At 50.7% G+C, this 19,558-nt stretch overlaps 2 protein-coding genes across 2 annotated transcripts in view; one reads left to right on the top strand and one right to left on the bottom strand.

Moving 5' to 3' along the window:
• Positions 1 to 13,767, top strand: part of LOC118783782 (dynein heavy chain domain-containing protein 1) — a 30,405-nt gene extending 16,638 nt beyond the window's left edge. Inside the window, exons 23-42 of the mRNA XM_036537739.1 lie at positions 9 to 291; positions 607 to 2,452; positions 2,719 to 2,948; positions 3,176 to 3,365; positions 3,713 to 3,815; positions 3,973 to 4,105; positions 4,522 to 4,709; positions 5,310 to 5,741; positions 6,372 to 6,703; positions 7,093 to 7,115; positions 7,354 to 7,530; positions 7,723 to 7,901; positions 8,267 to 9,268; positions 9,456 to 9,633; positions 10,041 to 10,166; positions 10,526 to 10,745; positions 11,391 to 11,482; positions 11,748 to 11,894; positions 12,218 to 12,935; positions 13,310 to 13,767. Coding sequence (XP_036393632.1) covers positions 9 to 291; positions 607 to 2,452; positions 2,719 to 2,948; positions 3,176 to 3,365; positions 3,713 to 3,815; positions 3,973 to 4,105; positions 4,522 to 4,709; positions 5,310 to 5,741; positions 6,372 to 6,703; positions 7,093 to 7,115; positions 7,354 to 7,530; positions 7,723 to 7,901; positions 8,267 to 9,268; positions 9,456 to 9,633; positions 10,041 to 10,166; positions 10,526 to 10,745; positions 11,391 to 11,482; positions 11,748 to 11,894; positions 12,218 to 12,935; positions 13,310 to 13,727 — 7,017 coding nt within the window. The 3' untranslated portion in view covers positions 13,728 to 13,767. The remainder of the gene's footprint in view (positions 1 to 8; positions 292 to 606; positions 2,453 to 2,718; positions 2,949 to 3,175; positions 3,366 to 3,712; positions 3,816 to 3,972; positions 4,106 to 4,521; positions 4,710 to 5,309; positions 5,742 to 6,371; positions 6,704 to 7,092; positions 7,116 to 7,353; positions 7,531 to 7,722; positions 7,902 to 8,266; positions 9,269 to 9,455; positions 9,634 to 10,040; positions 10,167 to 10,525; positions 10,746 to 11,390; positions 11,483 to 11,747; positions 11,895 to 12,217; positions 12,936 to 13,309) is intronic.
• Positions 13,768 to 14,258: 491 nt separating this feature from the next.
• rrp8 (ribosomal RNA processing 8) lies at positions 14,259 to 19,121 on the bottom strand. Its single transcript, XM_036537247.1, has 8 exons — positions 18,991 to 19,121; positions 18,419 to 18,528; positions 17,559 to 17,826; positions 16,444 to 17,386; positions 15,536 to 15,665; positions 15,254 to 15,360; positions 14,572 to 14,668; positions 14,259 to 14,462 (listed from the first exon to the last, which is right to left on the bottom strand). The coding sequence occupies exons 2-8, from the start codon at positions 18,518 to 18,520 to the stop codon at positions 14,349 to 14,351; spliced, it is 1,761 nt and encodes a 586-aa protein (XP_036393140.1). The 5' UTR covers positions 18,521 to 18,528; positions 18,991 to 19,121; the 3' UTR covers positions 14,259 to 14,348.
• Positions 19,122 to 19,558: the final 437 nt, after the last annotated feature.

Genomic DNA, 19,558 nt, shown 5'->3' with positions numbered 1-19,558 from the left:
CCATACAGTACGAGACGCACGCATACCTGCTGCGCTCGATGCTGAAGGCTCGCCAGCCGGCACTGGTGGCGGGGGAGTCGGGTTCGGGGAAGACCACGCTGTGCCAGTCGTTGCTGGGCCCGAAACAGCCTCACCTGCGCCTCCCGGCCAGCTCACGTCTGCGGGCTGCCGACCTGCGGGACCTGCTGGGAAGCGTGGGCTGCCAGGCGACAGGAGCGGGTGCCGTGGGAACCGTCGCCAGGCAACCGGGGCTGCTGCTGTTCCTGGATGACCTACATCACGCCCCCTGTGGTGAGAGTCAATTGCCCCTATAAGGACTTAAAGTGTGAAACAAGCGTGACTGTTGAACATCCAGTTGGTACGTGATATATGATACCCTCCAGTGAAACTCAGGGTCATTTAGCAGACGCTCTTATCCAGAGCGACTTCCAGCACAAAAGAACACAAGTGTATCCGTGGCATCAGGACACTCCACCTAAAATAGACAGCAAGTAATACAAGTAGCCTTAAGATTTAATCCTCATAACTGACATTTTCATTTCATGTTTATTTAAGTATGTAATTAATAACACAGCTAGTCTTGGACATTGGTGTCATTCCTCCCAGATTTTGGGAAGACCTCCATGGCTCTCGAGACCCTGCGCCAGTGCATGTCCAGAGGCAGCCTGCCCACCTCCGACGGCTGCCGCTTTAAGCTCCTCAGCTCTGGGGCGGTCAGCTTCCTGGCCACCTGTGACACACCTGGAGAGGGAGGCTCCGGCTGGGCAGGGCTCTCCCCCCGCCTCCTCCGCCTCTTCTCCGTCCTGGTGCTGCCCAGCCTGTCGGAGGAGCTACTGTTCTCCATTCACGCCCCCAGGCTGCAGCTGTGGCTGGGACGGCTTCCCTCCCTACCCCAGCACGCCGACATGGCCGGCTGCATCATCGCCGCGACCTTTGACCTGTACCGTGCCGTGCGGGCGAAGTTCCCGCCCCGTCCGGACAGGCCCCACTTCCTGTACTCGGCGCACGACCTGCGGAAGGTCTTCCAGGGCGTGTGTATGTGGAGACCGTGGAGAGGCAACAGCCGCGGAATCCGCCGAGATTCGCACGCCCCCTCCGGCCTGCCTGCCTGCGCTCCCGCCACCCTCAGCTCAGTTACCAGCGTGCTCAACATCGCCCTCCTCTGGATGCACGAGTGCCTGCACACCTTCGGGGACCGTCTGTGCGCCGAGGAGGAGAGCCAGGCGCTGCTGACCCTGCTGTCCCAGGTGGCAGAGGGGAACTTTGGAAGCAGGTTGTGCTCCAGGCCCCTGATGGACAGAGGGGAGGATGAGTCCCGGACTGCCAGATCAGCTGCGGCTACAGCGAGATCCCTTAAGGAGAGCGAGCGCCACTCGACAGCTCCAGTGAGCAGAGAGGGAATGGAGAGGGGCCAATCCGGGGCCCAGTCCACCGTGCTCACCTTGGGGGTTGAGAGTGAGGATCACACAGAGGGTGGTGGGCTTGGGGAGTCCTCTCATGGGGGGAGCTGTTCAGACTCCAGTGTCTGGGACAGCACTAGCGACGAGGACCCACTGAGTGACGTTCCCTCGGAAGAGCACGACAAGGACGCTCTAACCCAAAGGGAAGAAGAGGTCGAACTTCATACCCCCGAGCTGACCGAGTCTCTGTCCAGCCCAGACTCTGTATCTGACACCACCAGGACTCCTTCAGCCTTGTGGCCCTCTCCCCCAAAAGAGGCCAAGCCTGCAGAAAAGCCAGAGAGGAAGAGGAGTGGGAGGCTGGCTGCCCAGCTCCCACAATGCACCAGTTCTGAGCCAACTGTCCAGGCAGAGGAGCGCACAGCCAGCACCACCACACCCCTCCATGTCTTGCAAAATATGAAGGCCACCCTCTGTGATGTGGTCTTCAGCCCAGACCTGTCTGAGCCAATCCGCAGCCTCGGGTGCAACCCCCGCTACCAGAAGCAGGACCTGAGGGTGCTGGTGCAGGAGCTGGCTTCCACGATGAAGCGCGGAGAGCGGGCGCAAGAAGCCGACAGTTTTACCCGCGGGTACGGGGTGCACAGGCAGGGGGTGCGTCAGCTGGCACACGTTCTCCGCGCTCTGCTCATACCCGGCGGGCACGGGGCCCTGTTTGGGGCGGGGAAGGGCACAGGCCGGAAGACCACGTTGCGCCTGGCAGCCAACCTGATGGGGTACCGGCTGCTGGAGGTGCATTCTGGGAATGAGCAGACCGTGTGGGAGGTCCTGAAGGAAGAGGCCGCCCAGGCAGGGGTGCAGGGAGGGAATTTGGTGGTGCTGGTGCATGAGAGCACCAGCCAGGCGGTCAGAGAGGAGCTGGTGGTTGCCATGGCCAACAGGACGTACCCAGGGCTCTACTCCGCCAAGGAGTGGAAAACCGTGATACAGAGGATCAACGCCCTGGTGAAGAACTCTAGCAAACACGTTAAGAATGATCGTGGGCCAGAGAGGTAAGGAACACACCAGAAAAGTAAATATCCAGTAAAGTAAATATCTAGCTGTATAATACAATATGTATGTATATAATAATTAACATTGTCTGTACATCAGTGTGACAGAAATTCTAATTTAATTTCTGTTATTTTTACTTAATTTACTCAGATGTTACATTTTTTTGCCATGTAACATGGCACAAATGTAGTTTTTTGTGATTGACAGCACATGGTACCGTGACCCGTTAGAGAGGTCATGAGCATGACCCGGCTCTGTGTCTCAGGTACTTCCAGCAGATCCAGAGGAACGTGCACGTGTTCCTGCTGCTGCCCCTGACTCCAGGCTGCGGCACGCAGACGGGAGAGAGCCCGGGGGCAGCCGGGAGTATGGCCAGGGTCCTGAGTCTCTGCTGCTGTGTGGAGGTGTACCAGCCCTGGGATACAGAGTCCCTGGTTGACGTGGCCACTTACTACCTGAAAGACTATCTCCATCAGTCTGACCTGGATATAAGAGGTTACTGTATCATAATGCCATGCTGTATATACAGTACATACACACACACACACACACACACACACACACACTCACACACACAAAACAGATATGTATTCACACACATTCTGACTAATATCTTTGGTGATATGATGTGTTTTGATCCAATTTTATGTATAAAATTTTATATCTTCCTGTGTCTAATCACAGTGTATGTTGTTCTTTATTGTTATGTTATTCTCCCCCAGTGGACCGGGCTGACCTTGAGGTCAGTATTTCCCAAGCCATGGCCGGGATTCACCGGTCGTCATGGAGATACGCCTCCGTCCTCCTTCCAGACCTGCACCCCTTCGGTCCCCAGTCCTATGCAGATTTTGTGACGCACTTCCTCTACCTGTGCGCACACCTGTGTGATCAGAGCAGGTGTCAGGCCAACAGGTAGGTAGGTGGGTGGGGAGGTGGCGGGGTGGGGGGGGGTTTGTTTGGTGTGTGATGCAAGTGATTGAGTTTAACTTTGAAAATGATGGCCTGGAGCATTCTGGGATTAATTAGATTGCATTGGAATGATGCTGTTGTACTCAGTGTTATTTGTTTAAAAGAAACATAATTGTGTTTGAATGCAAAGTAATTGAAAGCCGGAGGTCAGAAGACAAACATAATCACAAGTGGTGCATTTCAATGTAATCAAGCAGTTCTTTGAAGCATGAAAATAAACTGATGGGAGAACAGCCAAAGATATAATTGAGGAATGAAAACATTCCCGTAGCTTTCTAATTTCTGTGTAGGGACATGACTGTCTTGGGCCGGATGAAGGAGCTGACTGATAAGGCTGACCAATACAGCCAGGAAGTGTTGAGCCTGAGGACCAAGTTGACTGAAATGCAGCAGGTAAATCTGACCAGTGTAGAACTAATCGTGTGGGCCTCCAGTTCATGTGTGCTGTGACTTGGTGTGCACAGCAAGTCTCTTCTGAGTGACATGGAAGTGTGTCTGTGAGTGCATTGCCCTGTGTGTACGCACAGTAACTCCGCCGTGTCTCCTGCAGCATCTGCTTCGGCTGCAGCAGGAGGTGGACGTTCGGCGTACGTTGTGCGACCGAGCTCGGCAGCACTGCCTTCAGGAGGAGAACCGGCTCGCTCAGCTGGAGGAGGAGGTGCAGCAGGCACAGAAGGAATCCCATGAAGCCTTTCAGCAGGTCGGACGCCCCTCATCCAGATCATCCTCTCACGCAACTCTTTTTCACAACCTGTTACTGAAGGACCTGTCTCGCCTTACAGCGGCCGCCCTACTCCCTCACCTGGGAATCAAACTCTCAACCCCCTGCTCTCAAACTGTCTTAATTACTACAGTTATTCCCCTGTTTCTTTACTTTCACCTTAATTTTTAATATTTGCTGGGTGTAAAAGCAAACTTTAAATTGAACGGGCTGCTTATCGTTATTATTGTCTGAGTGTTGATTAATGTTCATTTGGTAATGATGATAGTAATTAATAATGACACTTTATAATGAATCCTTTCAGACTAGTTTTGCCTCACTGCATCACAGTGTACACCGTCTCACGCTGTTAATGTCCCTCCCCTCACCCCAAGGTCAGCCCTCTCTACCAGGCAGCCCTGGAAGCGGTGCAGTCGCTCAGCCAATCGGACCTAGACGAGGTGCGGCGCTACAGACGCCCCCCTGAGGGCATTATGGTTGTCATGGACACCATCTGCATGCTGTTCAACCGCCCATGCAACTGGGAAAGCGCCAAACAGCTGCTGGGGCTGCCCAACTTCTTGCAGGTGAGACACCAAAACTCTCAGAGGCCGATAGTATGCTTCCAGCCTGAGACAGAAGGGCATTGTGGGAAGGCTAAATTGATTCAGTACTTTCAAAAAATCTTACTAATAAAAATGGATTTCACTGTCTATGCAGTCATAAATAACTGCATTTTTCACAGGTGTGAGGTAATGATTTGTTAATAATTTACAAAACATCCAATACAATTTTGACTGCTCTCAGGGTCCCATATCTGCAAAATAATTCAAAGATAAATGTAACGTAATGGCCTTTAATGTGTTTATGCGAAAGGATTAAGGCAAAAACAAAAACATTTGAATTTCTGTAGCAATATTCCCACCAAAGAGTATACGTCTGTGGAAAATAAACTGGTAATAAATTTGGATTGATAACTTTGCATGTGGAATTGAAAAGCCAGAATTGAATGAATTGCTCTGTTTGAAGAACTGAAGCTGAACTAAAGTGACCCCTGACCCCAATGTGGACACACTGTACCCCCAATGTGCATTAAAATGAAGTGACCGTGTCTGTTTCCCTGTGTCCGTCTCACTGTGTCCGTCTCACTGTGTCTGTCTCATTGTGTCTGTCTCCTCGTGTCCCAGGAGCTGGGCTTCTATGACCGCTCGCTGGTGCGGGGCGCTCTGTTCGACGCGCTGACCACGGCGGTACGGCGGCCGGAGCTGCAGCCGGAGGCGGTGCGGGAGGCGAGCCGGGCCTGCGAGTCGCTGTGCCGCTGGGTGCAGGCGGTGCACCGCTACGCCAGCGTGTGGCACCGCCTGGCCCCGCGGGAGGCCTGGCGGTGCCAGCTGGAGGAGCGGGCGGCCGAGAGCCGCGCCCGCCTGCGGGAGGCTCGGCTGCAGGAGGAGGAGGCGCGCGATTGGCTGGAGGGTACGGTTACGGAGCTGCGGAGGGTCCGGCGCAGCGTGGAGGAGCTGGAGGGGCAGCTGCGGCAGGCCGAGGCAAGGGAGAGAGGCGCCGCCGCTGCTGTCCACCAGGTGGCGCAGCACGTCGCTGACTGGAACACCGCAGCGCAGGTAGAGATGAAGACTGGTTCACCCACATTCAGGCACCTCTCACACTCTGAACCATGGTCTTTCATACAGTTTTTTTGACAAAATGATACGTTCCAGCTGAAGATGCACTTTGTCCTGCACTCAGGTATTCTACTGTAGTGTACTTGAGAGATGCATCAATGTGAATATATATATAGAACATTAACCAACCAGACCACTTACGCAAGTGTAAGCGTGGCTATAGTTCCTGTAGTTGCTTGCTGAATGTTGACGTACTGTAAAGGTATTCCGTCAGGGTACATCTGAACCCCCCCCTGCTCAAACATGACTTTTTATCTCTCTTGCGTGCAATTATATGTGTGGAAGTATGTTTCTTCCAGAGTTTTATGTATTTGGACACGTGCAGGCTTACTTGGATGTGTGTATCCATGTGTTATTATACACATTGTATTTGGAATGAGAAAGTCTCTAAGTTGTCCATATTGCTTTGCGCCTACATGATTGGTGGTGCCCTGCTCAGGTAACACTTCATGCCAGTTCACTAGATGCACTGTGTAAATCACTGTGGATAAGAGCATCTGCCAAACGACAATAATGTACTATAATATAATGTGATAACATGTTAAAATATCCTCCTGTTGTTGTCTGCAGGAGACAGTGACCAGCACTCGGGCAATCCCAGGGGACACTCTCATTCTGGCCGCCGCCCTCACTTACCTGGGCCCGTTTGGGCCCGACGTGCGATCCGAGCTGCTGGCCAAGTGGCGTAAGCTGTGTCTGACGGGACAGATCGACATGGACCCCACGGACCCCAGAGCAGAGTTCCTCTCTGCCCCTCCCTCCGTCCCTCCCCCGACCTCTCCCTTCCTCCCCATCCCCATGAGTGAGGAGCTGGGGATTCCCCTGGCCCGGGTGGTGGGCAGGGTTCAGGACACGCCCCAGGGCGTGGCTCCCCAGCTGTTGCTGAAGCTGCTTCTGTGGGGGTGCAGATGCCCAAGGGCTCGACAGTGCCCTCTGCTGGTAGACTCACAGCAGCGCGAAGAAAGAAGGCTTTGTACCAGACTTTTGTCAGGTGAGCTTCTCGTGCTGCAGCTCTCAGACTTCTCTACTTTCTTCTTCTTTGTTGTTTTTCACTGACTGGATTATCACCCAATGGGAGGCCATAGTTAAAATGATAATACACCACATTGAGACCTATGCCTCATAAATCACTCTATGGAAAGGTGTATGTTAACTAAAATAATAATAATCCTCATCATCATCATACTTACGTGTCATTAGCAGGCCAACCCCTGGTGCAAGAGGAGAAATCCCAAGAGGAGGATGAGTATGACCTCGTGGTCTGTGCTGATGACCCCGCCCTGCTGGTCAGATTGAGACAGGGGGTGGAAAGAGGTGAGAGGGTGCTCTGTCAGCTCACTGTGTGCTTCACTGTTGTCCTGACTAGATACGATCCTCACAGTTGTCCTTGTAGCACCACATTCCATTCTGTTGCCTACTGGACATTTTTCTCAGTTGCTGATTCCGCTGTATTTCCATTCTGGCTCACGCTGCAGCATATAACCCCATTCTGATCGCTTTGCTCTGATGATGATGTATGTACCCTATGCCACCCTCCTCCTGGTGTCCACAGGCCTCAAAGTCCTGGTGACACATGTGGAGCGAGTGAGGCTGAGCCCAGAGTTTCTGGAGCTGCTGACACGCCAGGCAGGGACCAGCATACAGGGTTTGGCAGAACGCAGACCGGCTGGTCACCCTGACTTTCGCCTGTTCCTCAGTACCCCTCTGCCTGTCAGGAAACTGCTCGAAGGTGAGAGAGACAGAGTGTGGAAAACATCCTAATGCAAATATCCTCACAAACGTCTGAAATGCCCCTCCAGTTAAGCTCTGGAGAATGCTGTGCATTCCTCAATTCTTCACTTAGTCTTAAATAAAACAAATGCCTTAATAAATTGTTAAAAATGTTGTGGGCTGTTTCCCTGTTTACCCCACTTTCCTGTAGAGATCCACCCTTTGATCCTGGCGGAGGTGCAGGTGATCGACCTCTCTTGGAGTGCAGCAGAGATGCAGGAGCTAATGCTGGCAGAGATGGTGCAGGCTAAGTGCCCAAAACTGTGGGGGCAGCGCTGCCTTCTGAAGACAAACAGACAGAAGCTTCTGGACAGACTGCAGCAGGAGGAAGTAAGGAGGAAGGACAAGGAGTGGCCCCTGGAATGATCCATTGTCCTGTCTCTCTGTTACATTACATTACCTTTTTGTCAGTTAGCAGATGCTCTTATCCAAAGCAACTTACATAGGTTACAGTTTTCACGTTACCCATTTATACAGGTGGATACGTACTGAGGCTATTCTGTGTGCCTTGCCCTAGCGTACAACAGCAGTGCCCCAGCAGGGAGTCGAACCAGCAACCTTTTGGTTTCGGTTACAAGCCCTGCTCCTTACCACTCTGCTACACTGCTGCCACACTCTTGCAATTCAGTCAATACATTAAAGGTGTTGGTCGGATGTGTACGGTGTAATTTGTCCAACTCACTATTTTTTTTTAGGTCTCCCTGATGGAGTACGTTCTCCAGTCCTGCACCCCTGTCCTGGAGGACCCCCATTTCCTCCCGCGCGTGTCTGCTTGTCAGGAGGCCGTCTCCAGCCTGCAGGCAGAGCTGCTGGAGCTGGACCAGGAGCTGGACCGCCACAGTCCTCTGCTGGCTGGCTTCCACAAGGTGGCAGAGCTGGCCTCGGCCTTCTACCAGGCCCTGCAGGACGTCGCCCGTCTCTGTCCTCTCTACCTCTTCCCCCTTCACCGGTACCTGCAGGTGGTCCGGGAGGCCCTCGCGCTGCAGGGGCTCCCGGATGTTGGGTGCAGCGGGGAGGAGGTGGCTGGCACAGTCATGGAGGAGGCCCTCGTGTCCCACCTGATGGCTCGCTACCAGCCCTGCCTGTTCCAGAGCCACGCCCCCGTGCTGCAGCTGCTGGTGTCGGTGGCCCTGTGTCAGCGCGATGAGGTGTGCGGGGAGGCCGAGAGGGTCGCCTTCCTCCGGGGGCTCGGGGACGAGGGCTTCCCCAGGGCCCCACGCTCTGACCCCCACGCCCCCCTCCCGGAGCTGCCCAGCTGGGTTCCCGTGCACGCCCGGAGTGAGGTCCTCCGCCTGCAGAGCCTCCCGCCCTTCGGGGGCCTGGTAGCGTCGCTGGGGTCCTGCCCGGAGCAGTGGCGGGAGTACCTGCGATTTCCCTCCTCCACGGTGGTGGGCCCCGTGCCCTGCCCATCCCACTCCCACCTCTCCATGCTGCAGCGCGCCCTGCTCTGGAGGACACTGCTCCCCCATTGGCTGGCTGCCGTGGCCGACGACCTGGCCGCCTGTCAGCTGGGGTGTCTGAGATGGACGCCGGTGGCCGCCGGATCCGGTAACCCAGAGGAACTCACCGGAATCCTTGCCAAAACTGAGGGACCTGTTATTCTTCTCCTCCCGGGTCCAAAGCAACCAGGACCGCTGTCGGTCCACCCACTGCACTGGCTGAAACAGGCTGCCCAAAGCACAAAGGACACGGCAGCGGTGAGCTGGGCTGGAGGAGAATGTGGCAATATGACAGGAGCAGATAAAACAGGGATAGATTTCACTTGTACTGATTGGATTTGTTATGCTCTTGAGTGGGGTCAGCTAGGCTCAGCTTCCTTTTCACTCTTATCAGTCTGATTTGCAGAAACAGCCACAGTGATGACAATGTTGATACCATTTCCAGGTGAAGGTGAAAGTCATTTCCTTTGGGGCCGAGTGTCAGAAGGAGGAGGTGCTTGCAGCGTTGGACCTGGCTGTCCAGGAAGGCCATTGGCTAGTCTTTAATAACTGTCATCTTTTGGACCAATGGGATGAGGAGGTGTTGTGTCAGGTGACTCAGTTAATGTCCTGCACAGCTAGAGGTGAGTCACAATGCTAGTTGCCATAAGGAATTTTGAGACATAAGATACTAACCTTGGCTTCTCTTCTATCACCTCAGCATAAAAAACACAAAGGATTCATTACATTTAATTGTTAAAACTGAGGTGTAGTTTTTAGATGTTGGTGCCATACTGGTTATCATGAAACAAATAAAATTACATCCAATTTTTAAAAGCTTACATTAAAATATAGCAGAGAATGACTTTAATGTGTTACAAGCAATAGCACCAAAACTAGACAAACAACAGTAGCAAAAGAGGGGTTACAGGAGAGGAGTTATATTTCACTTGCTGTCTGGCAAAGTGCTGCTGTTGGCATGTTCCCACATTCTGAGGGTCATAAAGTTGTGCGTAAAGAGACAGACTCTTCTTTCTGCTGTGACCCTCAGGTCAGCTGACAGATGCGGAGACAGAGGAAGGCCTTATCGCCGCTGGGGTGTGTGAGGGGAGACAGGTGCACCCCTGCTTCAGGCTGTGGTTTGTCACCCGAGCCCCCTCACCGCTGTCCGTCCCAGGTACCCCACACACATACCTGTGCTGTGTATCCTAAACCAGCTCAGCACACCGACAATACTGCTATCAGTTCACTTTTGAGTCAGCTTTGCAGGCTGCATGCAAGTTCACTAACCAGATGGAGACATTTTTAACATCAAAACAAAAACAAAAAAAATGAACTTCAAATGTGGAAAGAATTGTGGTGGTTAAAGAAATTTAATTATATTCCATGACGACACACTAGTGTCATGTTTAACCAAACACAGACCTTCCACAAATTCCTCGAGGGGCAGCGTCCCGTTTGGAATGGAACTGGTTCTTATGAAAAGCCATTCCTTTCATTCTCTTCTTTCCTGTTTTTCCTTTTCCCGTCCTGCAGCGGCGGTGAGAGCGTCTGCCCTCCGTCTGGTATGCGATTCCCCCTGGGACCTTAGGGAGGCGCTGTGCGGCTCTCTGCGCCAGGTTCTGTCGCATGCTGTTCCTGGCGGGGGCCCCTGCACCCCCGAAACCACAGGGCTCCTGTGCTGTGCCGTCCTGCACTCTGTCCTACTGCAGAGAGGAGCATATAGGCACCTAGGACAGGGGAACCTCTACAGCTGGTGAGGGCCAGCGCTTCCCAAAAACTCCCCCCATCGCTTGGCCGAGTCAGTCACATGCCTCCCTAACTGAAATTCACATGCTGCAATTCATTTATGCGACCTATGATGGTCGCATTGCGTTTCCATACCAGTGGGTTGATTTGCAAGTCAATTTCTGCCTGGTAGATTCTGCCGTAATCCTGATACGACAGAAGTTGCACCAAGCTGGGTGATCGCCAAAGGGGAAAATGTCATGTGGTAACAGCAGGGGCTCTGTAGAAAACATCACTGACTATAATTAACTGCAACTGTATATTTTTCTTTCATAAAAACCAGCAAAACCTGTTTTTGGAAGGCATCTCTGGGTCTCATTACACATTGTAGACTCTGAAGACTCTCTCAGTCTTCAGACAATGTCTGCCTTCTAGGCATACAATACAGTGTCTCAGTGGACATTATTATCACCAGGGAAAAGGTTAAAGCTATCTGGGATAGGGTTCCTACAGAGCAGTATAGACATACTGTCGAGCCCGTTTATGCAGGGCAGTCAGTGGTCCCACAGTGTGTACCACATGTCCTGACCTCTGGAAACCATTTGCTCTAGACAGCTCTTCCATTAAACCTGCTCAGATTGTACCTGAGGTTCTGATTGGCTCCTGTCTGCAGGACCCAGGAAGATCTGCAGGCTCTGGTGGAGGCCCATGTGCGGATAGGCAGTCTGTGTGATGACCCAGCTGGAGCACTGGAGTACATAGCAGGTAATACTGCCTGCTTCCAGGGGAATCAAATACTGAAGCCAAATATCCACCGATTTATGTCTGTTCAAATACAATGTTTGATTCTGTAACTCATCTTTATTCCTTGAAATAACAATGACAAATCATTTTTTAAAATCTTCTTGACAAGCTTCCCTGCAGGATTGGCTCAAACCGGTAAGATGTGTCTGTGGAAGTGTGGCTTTTCTCCTGTATTTTCCCTTCCTGCCTGCCCCGTTAACTCTTTAACGTCCTCTCCCTTCCACAGCCTCCTTGGTGTACGGTGGTCATGTGGAGGACTCCGCAGACTTGGAGACAGTGAGGGGCGTGGCCACAGCCTGCCTCAGACCACCGCCTCCTACGTGGGGGCGTGGACCACACACCCTCTCTGCTCTCATCATCCATGGGCACTTTGGTATGGTAGCACAATACTGCTGACCCTTCCAGCTGGAAATGTCAGTGCATCGATGTGCTAAGAGAATGCCAGACAAGACTCTCTACATGTTTTTTGTTTTTAATTCAGATGTTCTGATATAATTTTTTTTACAAATTTAACCTTGAAATGTTAGAGAACTGCAACACAGCTCTTCCTCTGTTTGTTCGTACTGATACACCTTTTCCCACTCTCCTGTCCTCCCTCGCATGCACTTCACGTCTATCGTTTGCTCAAATTTTTTATCTTCTTTTATCTGTACTCTTGTGTTTGCATACAGACTGTTCTCTGGTGTGTGTCCCCAGGCTCAGGGGACCTGCTGCCGAAACTGGAGTACCGCGTTTGGACCCTGTCCCACAGCGGTGACCCCTTGCTGCTGGGCCTCGGCGCTGGGATGGAGGGGGAGCTGGTGAGAATGCGCAGCCGAAACCTGGACCTCCTGCTGCGGCAGTCCCAGAGTCCCGCGGCGGGGGTGGGGGTGGGGGAGAGCGTGGAGGGACAGGGTGACCTCGCACGGATCCATGACAGGCTGCAGGCTCTGTGGGACAGCCTGGGACAGAAGGAAGGCCGCAGCCTCGTGGGGGAGGGCACCATGTCCCAAACCCCTCTGTGCCACTTCCTCCAGCAGGAGTGGGACGGCCTGGTCCAGACACTGTCCTTCCTTCTTGAGAATCTCACTCGACCAATCAGAAGCAGCAGGCCCACCCTCTCCACCTCCCCTCTCCCCACTCTCTCAGCCCTCTCCCGGCTGGAGAGGCGGGCGGAGCTGCTGCAGGCATACCTGCGGAGAGACGGCCCTGACGCTCCACCCTATGCCTACCAGCTCTCCGCCTTCCACAACCCCCGCGGCTTCCTGTCCGCCCTGCTGAGGGAGACTGCCCTGACCGAACAGGGGGACGTCAGTGACGCCCGCCTCCACTTCCAGGTACAGCCGCTGTCGCAGTCCCCTTCCGCTATTTCATCAGCTTTCAGCCGCAGGTGTTTACACACGAGCCGAATGATCACCTGCGACTCACAAGGTCTGTCATTACATTGCATTCATTTAGCAGGCGCTCTTATCCAGAGCGACTTCCAGCACAAAAGAACAGAAGTGCATCCATTCAAGCTGAATGAGCAACGGTGTCAGACCAGGCTAACAAAACTCCCAGACCAATGAGTGTGAGCGTAACACTATTTAAGCCCTAGCTTAGTGTTAACTTGCTCATTCATTACCACTCTGACACCTGGGGCTAACTACAGTTTAGAATTTTTTTGCATCACTGGTACAGGTAAGGAGGAAGGAAAAAAGCTGAACTGTGGTTAACTGAACTGTGGCCTGATTACAGGCTTTCAATTGGGCTACAGGAGGAAAAAAAGATCCCAGGTCACCAAGCTGCGGTGGACACATTAAACTGAAGTGTTAAAAGCGTGCCCTCCTCTTCCCAGGTGCTGAGCGTTGCGGCCTTGCCCGATTCCCTGCCTCCACACGGGGCGTACCTGTGTGGCCTGGAGCTGCAGGGGGCGCTGTGGGACACGAGACTGGGTGCCCTGCAGGACACCCTGTCTCCCCGGCCCTGCCCCTTCCCCCTCATCTGGGTCACAGCACAGGTAAAAGCCCCAGAGGGTCCTGCATGTTCCTCCACCTCTCTGCCCCTCTACTACTGCCCCCTCTACCTGGAGGCGGAGTCTGGGGAGGGTGACTGGGGTTTGGGAGAGGGTCACATTGTCACCCGTGTGCCCCTGACAGCCAAACTGGATCCTGTGCTGTGTTCACTGAGGAGAGTGAGGCTGGTCAGTTCTCTGCAAGATCGACCACAATGCTCAGTGCTCCAGTAATGGGATACATTTTCCTGTACTAATGCACTACTGAGGAAAAACTGATGCCATTTGGCTGGGCACTTTGATAGAAACACTGGACACAATTACAGCTTCATAGCTGTTGTGGATCAACAGACAATTTAAGCAGACTTTTGGCTGATGTTTTCTGATGTTTCTTTTTAACACCAAAATGTTTTGTACATATACATAACATAATTTGTGTCTAATTGACTCGTGGCTGTCAATTACACAACATTATACACTTCTTTTGTATAACAGAAAATAATTTCAAGAACAGTTTTTTTTACCATATGAACTGTATATATAAAATCACAATAACAATATTATTAAAAAAAAATACCATGAGAGAAATCAGTGAACATGTTTCAGTTTGTGAGAAACAAGAGGTGTTTCTAAGAACAAACCAGTCTCAACTCAACTTTCAGCATCAAAGTTTGCATCAGAGTTTGTCACATGAAACTTTGACTAAGTTCAGGCCCAGGACTGAGTAAAAACCTCTGAGATTCTTCTCTGGTTTTGGGAGGCACTGCTGGGAGTGGTCTTCAGAGAACTTCATTTCCCATCATTCTCTGTCTCACCTCTGCCATGCTAAACACGTCCCACTGCTCGTCGCTTCTCTCATCGTTTCTTGTACACGCAAGGTTTCAGCTCCAGCCCGGATTTCTTGTAGCTCTCCGGCGCATCTCCCGTCTTCACAAACTCAAACGAGTAGAAGTGGGTGTTTTCTGTGTCCTGAGGAGGCAACGCACAAGCTCAAGTGATGGTGAAAGGGAAACCGTAGAAGGCACTACAGAAACCCCGTATACAGACCAATCAGCATGCAGCCTCAATTTTCACGTACCTTTGAGACCAGCTTGAAGCCCAAACCGGACAGGGCGCTGACGAAGCTGCGCACGTTCTCAAACCTGCTGGCCACCTCCGCAATCTTCAGCACTCCCCTGAGAAACAGAGGAGGAGAGAGAGTGGCAGGTCAACACTGAAGAGCCTTCAGAAACCATGACGTTTATGCCAAAGAGTGGTCAAACCCCCCATAAATATGCTCCTATTCCTCTTCCTCATTAATGTTCATAAATGTTCAACTCAAATGTTCACGTTCATGAATGTTCAGTTACAGGTAAACAATTCAATAGCACTGATGTCTTTGACTGTCTTATGTGATCTTCACAAAGATGGAAAAGCAGTTGAATGACATCCTTGAGACATCACTCTTCTGGAAGATCTCAGTAAGTACTGTTATACACTATGGTTTCTGTGGTGCCACTCCTAGAACATGTCCTAAATTTTAACTTCTTCAAACTTATTTCATGGATGACTTTGAAAACTCATTAAAATATCAGAGTGCACAGGATTGTAAGTCAGAGCTAACCATACAACGTTACCTTATCTTTTTTTTATATTACAGATCTAAAATTATATTCTAATATGTTCCATTTCATAAGACAGATGCTTTAAACAGTGATAAAGCAGTGACGATGTAAAGGTTTTCTTTCCAGCACTCAGAGACGCTATACCCAGTCTCTCACCCCATCACCAGCACACGGTTGGCCTCCACCAGGAAGTCCCGGAGGTTGGTCCCCATGAGGGAGAGACAGAACACAGCGATGTCCACAGAAGCGTCGCGCAGCGGTACCTGTCCAGAAATGGAGGGAGACGGCGAGAAAGACCAATGATCACAGGAGCAGTATGAGAGTGGGGTTTACAGTGTTCTGCCTGTGCCCTTTAAACTGTAGCCAGTGCTTGTTCGGGTGTGATCATAAATGTGTGATTATAAAAACTCACAGAACATAAAAAACACGCAGACTCACATCAGCCATGTCGCAGACGGTGACGAGGTCACAGACGGGCGCCAGGTCGAAGCTGTGCACCTTGTTCTTGACGCTGCGCGCAATCTTGCAGTCTCCGCAGCCGAAGTCTGCCACCACCAAAGAGGCAGGCCTAAAAGCCAAAAGGAGCCGAGAGCAAATGTCTCACTGCTTAACTGCTGCACACACATCTGTAAAACGCTGCAGTCAACGGGTAAAACTGAGCACGGAGATTTTACTCAAACAACTGAAAAAGGGATACAGGACAACCTGAAAGATGATCCACACCTTAGGAATATTAAAGCTTAAGGAGGGAGTTGTCCTTTTAACACCATCTGTCATTGACTTTATCTGGTGTGTTAAATGAGGGCATGTCCACACAGATTCATCCAGTTACACAAACTTGCTTTTTCCAGGATGATGTCAGCATTCACACATTTTAGTTTTACCATGCCTACAGTCTAACACCTCAAAGTTTTAGGACCTTTTCCATGCAGGGAGCTGAAGTCTCAACTTGTAAAACTTTTTAACAAAAACTACACCAATGCATTTATGTGTGCCACTAACTTCATTAACACTGAAAGCAGAAGATTACAATTCTGACTGCCGAGGATAATACAAATGTCTGGATCTTAAAGTAGAGCACTGTGAAGTTTAAAAGGTTTACAAAGTTAATGGTGAAAACAATGACACTCCCTTTGATTACAAAACAGATGACCGAGTGTGCTCACTCACACTCACACTCACACTCACACTCACACTCACACTCACACACACACACACACAACCAGCCAAAGACTTTTTCCTCTCTTGCCCAGTTAGAACCTGCTTCTTGACCAAATATTCAGTATCAGCTTTTAAGCTGTCGGTCAGATTACTGTTTTGATCTTTGTGTGGATCATGTAACTCACTTGTTCCTGATGAAGGAGATGATGGCATCCACAGGATTAGCTGGCCAGCGCTGGACCTGTGCAGTGTAGCCGCGGTGGTAGATGCCCCTGGCCTGGGGGTCCTGCCGGAACATACGCCGGGCCTCGCCGCTGGACGAGGTGTACAGCTGCTCGTTGATGTAGCGGAAGCGGGCCGACTCCAGCCGCTGCTCCATGCGGGACCTCAGGGCGGCCGAGCGATCCGGGACGACCCCCTCCTCCCCTGCTCCGCTGGGGGTGTCTTCCTCCACCTCCTTCTCCTCCTCCTCCTCGGTGGACCTCTCCTTGCTGTCCAAGCCCTCGCTGTTCAACATCCGCCGAAGCTTCTCGGCCCGGATTCTCTTCTCTTTGCTCTCCCGCCATTTCCTCTTCGCGCTGACCTCAGGGTCCTTCTCCGTTTTCTCTGTCTGGACAATCTTTTCCTCGGGAACGGAATCTTTTGTAGCAGATTCAGCAGTTCTTTCTGTTTCACCTCTCAGCTTGGGTTCTTTATTTGCCAGGTCTTTTTTGGGTATGACTGACTCAGTGTTCCCAGAGCTGGGGCTGGAGTTGGTCTCCTCTTCCCCCTCCTCAGGCCTTTTCCTCTTCTTTGGTTTCAGCTTCTTCTGCTTTTGCGCTTTTGTTTCTTGTTTAGGAGTCTGTGCCAATACAGCTTCCTTCTCACCATTTAGGACAGGAGGTGCCTGCTTCCCGCCCCCTGGTTCCTGCAGTTTGGTCTCTGCCTTGGGGGCGTTTGGCGTCGCTTGCCCCTGTTGCCGGTACTTGTTATGGCACTTCCTCTTATTCTTCATCTTGTTTTTCCACTGCTGTCTGCTCAGCTTCTCCCCACCTTCTGCTTTGTCCTTCTCCTTCTCCTCCTCCTTCTCCTTCTCTGGTTGTGAATCTTTTCTTTGCCTGTCCCTTGCAAGCTCTGGTTTGCCTGGCTCTTTCCACCCACAAGAAACAGGAAAAATATACATAAACATGTTGTACCTAGACCATGACACAACACAGAATACAACATATCTGTCTGTCACACCCTTCCATATCAGTAATTTATAGCCTCCTTGTAAACTCAGCAAATAGTCAGCAATAACAGGTTCCACATGAGCACTCACTTGCTTCTTTAGATTTCTTCTTTTTCTTCACAGCAGTCCCCGAATGTTCCTCCGTGGTTTGCTGCTTCGCCGTCGCCTCGGCCTCAGTCCCGGCTGCGTGACCTCTCTTTCGTTTCTTGCACCTCTTCTTCTTCCTCTTGGTGTGAGAGGGGACCCCCTCGGTGTCGCTGTCGCTGCCCCCACGCTGGGCCTCATTGTCCCAGTTTGGAATCGACCCCAGAGTCTGAAGAGTTCGCAAAAGGCTCTTCTTCTTGCCAACCCCCTTTTGCTATTCAGTAGAAGAGAGTCCCAGTAAGACACAAAGGTGCATTCACACCAGTTTATCATGTGCTCTGTTAGCATCTGAGCATTCTAAATCTGTGATTTCAGTAACACTATTCAGCTACATTACACTACAGTTTTCGAGAAAGTGATGAGCAATGGTTACTCTTCTTTGTCCAAGAAACTGGTGACTTCAGAATGGTTACAACTAGAGTTCCTATTTGCAGAAACTCATCTGTACCTGAACGGATTTGCTGTGTGACTCGCTGTATTACACTGGGACAAATATCAGTGACACTGTAAACTGTACTAGAAGAGTCCGATATTACGTGTTGACCTATGAATGTATGCACTCAGTAAAAGCTGGTAAAGAGTAGCAGCAATGAGCAGCAAAAAATGACAAGAACGTGTACTGACTTGCTTGTCATCTGAAGATAGCTCACCTAATCCCCTTTGCCTAGTCATCTCTTTAACTGATAAAGAGATGCAGTATCTGGCGAATACACTGCAGAATATCACGGTTAGTCAGTAATGTGATTATTTTATGCTTTTCGTGTTTGTTTTTCACTTGAAAACAATCAGATTTACTGAAAACCGACCGTGACGTTTGTGCTGTCCGACTGTTCGGTGCCATGGATGACGGCGCGCGTCAGAGCTTTAGCCTCTTGGTCATCGTTCCATTCGTCCTCCTCGGCAAACATGTCTTTCCCTAGCGAAAACAACACAGCAATGCAAGTAGGTACGCACCGGGCGCCTGATCCCGCTTGGACTCGCAATGTCCTGCGATACTTACGGTTAGCCACCTTTGTTATAATTAAGCATCAACCAACTGGCTTGCCGGCTACCTTAAAGGTTTAATGATAAAGCAATCATTCAACTCTTGCATGTAAAGAACATTTAAGACGACAGAACAGCTAAGTAATCACGTTTGCTAAATTAGAAGCTATGTAACTAGCTACCAATGAAAAACATTAACTAGTTGCATCAACCAGTAACAAGAATCAGACTGGCTAGCTGGTGTGCGCCCTAGTGATTTCGTGACAATTATAGCTAGACTCGATAATTTATAGCCAGAACTAGAGAGACTTATACCCCGAATCGCACAGTTAGTAGTGCAATACAGTAAGTTTTACGTCGCCAGGTTGGTTTTTTTGACAAGGAATCGTCTTACCTGATATACCACTAGCCCAGACGTAAAGTCAGAAACAATTAGTTAAGATTTATTTTCTAAATGATCATAACACGTGTGGAGGTTCTGCAAGAACAGCAGACAGCCTCGTTCGACTTGAGCCTGCACATGTTTTTCGGAAGGACCAGCTGCAGGAAGCGGCTGGCGCATGTCAATGACGTCGTCCATTAACCCAACACTGGTTGGAAGTCTGGGGATATGCACTCTACTCGCGGTTACAGTTAACTCTTGGCCAATACTTTCATCACAAGAAAAGCTTTCTTAAAAAATAGCAAATTCACAGACGCATGTGCACGCTTCAATTAACAAGTCAATATTATGGAAGGACCTAAAATAGTAATACTATTAGGTGTGACTACTACTAATACTATACCTACTACTAAAAATAATCTAAACAAATACAATACGTTGCTAGGCACTTTTAGAGCAGAGCACCCTAGAGTGGTGACGCATTATAGATGCCAATCAGTGTGATTAATCACTATCACACGGGTATAAGCATCACAGCACAGACCTTAGGTCATAGTTTCAGATGAAATATTCTGCAGTA

This window comes from Megalops cyprinoides, chromosome 9 (assembly GCF_013368585.1).
Source record: "Megalops cyprinoides isolate fMegCyp1 chromosome 9, fMegCyp1.pri, whole genome shotgun sequence".
In the NCBI taxonomy this organism is placed as follows: domain Eukaryota; kingdom Metazoa; phylum Chordata; class Actinopteri; order Elopiformes; family Megalopidae; genus Megalops; species Megalops cyprinoides.
This window is presented reverse-complemented; position numbering and strand designations above follow the sequence as displayed.

Bases quoted from the DNA above. Each gene is read 5' to 3' on its own strand.
- rrp8 (XM_036537247.1), bottom strand. From the start codon at position 18,520: ATGTTTGCCGAGGAGGACGAATGGAACGATGACCAAGAGGCTAAAGCT. The intron at 17,827-18,418 runs GTCGGTTTTCAG...TCTACTGAATAG, and splicing joins CGGACAGCACAAACGTCACG to CAAAAGGGGGTTGGCAAGAA. The intron at 14,669-15,253 runs GTGAGAGACTGG...TCTGTTTCTCAG, and splicing joins AACCGTGTGCTGGTGATGGG to GGGAGTGCTGAAGATTGCGG.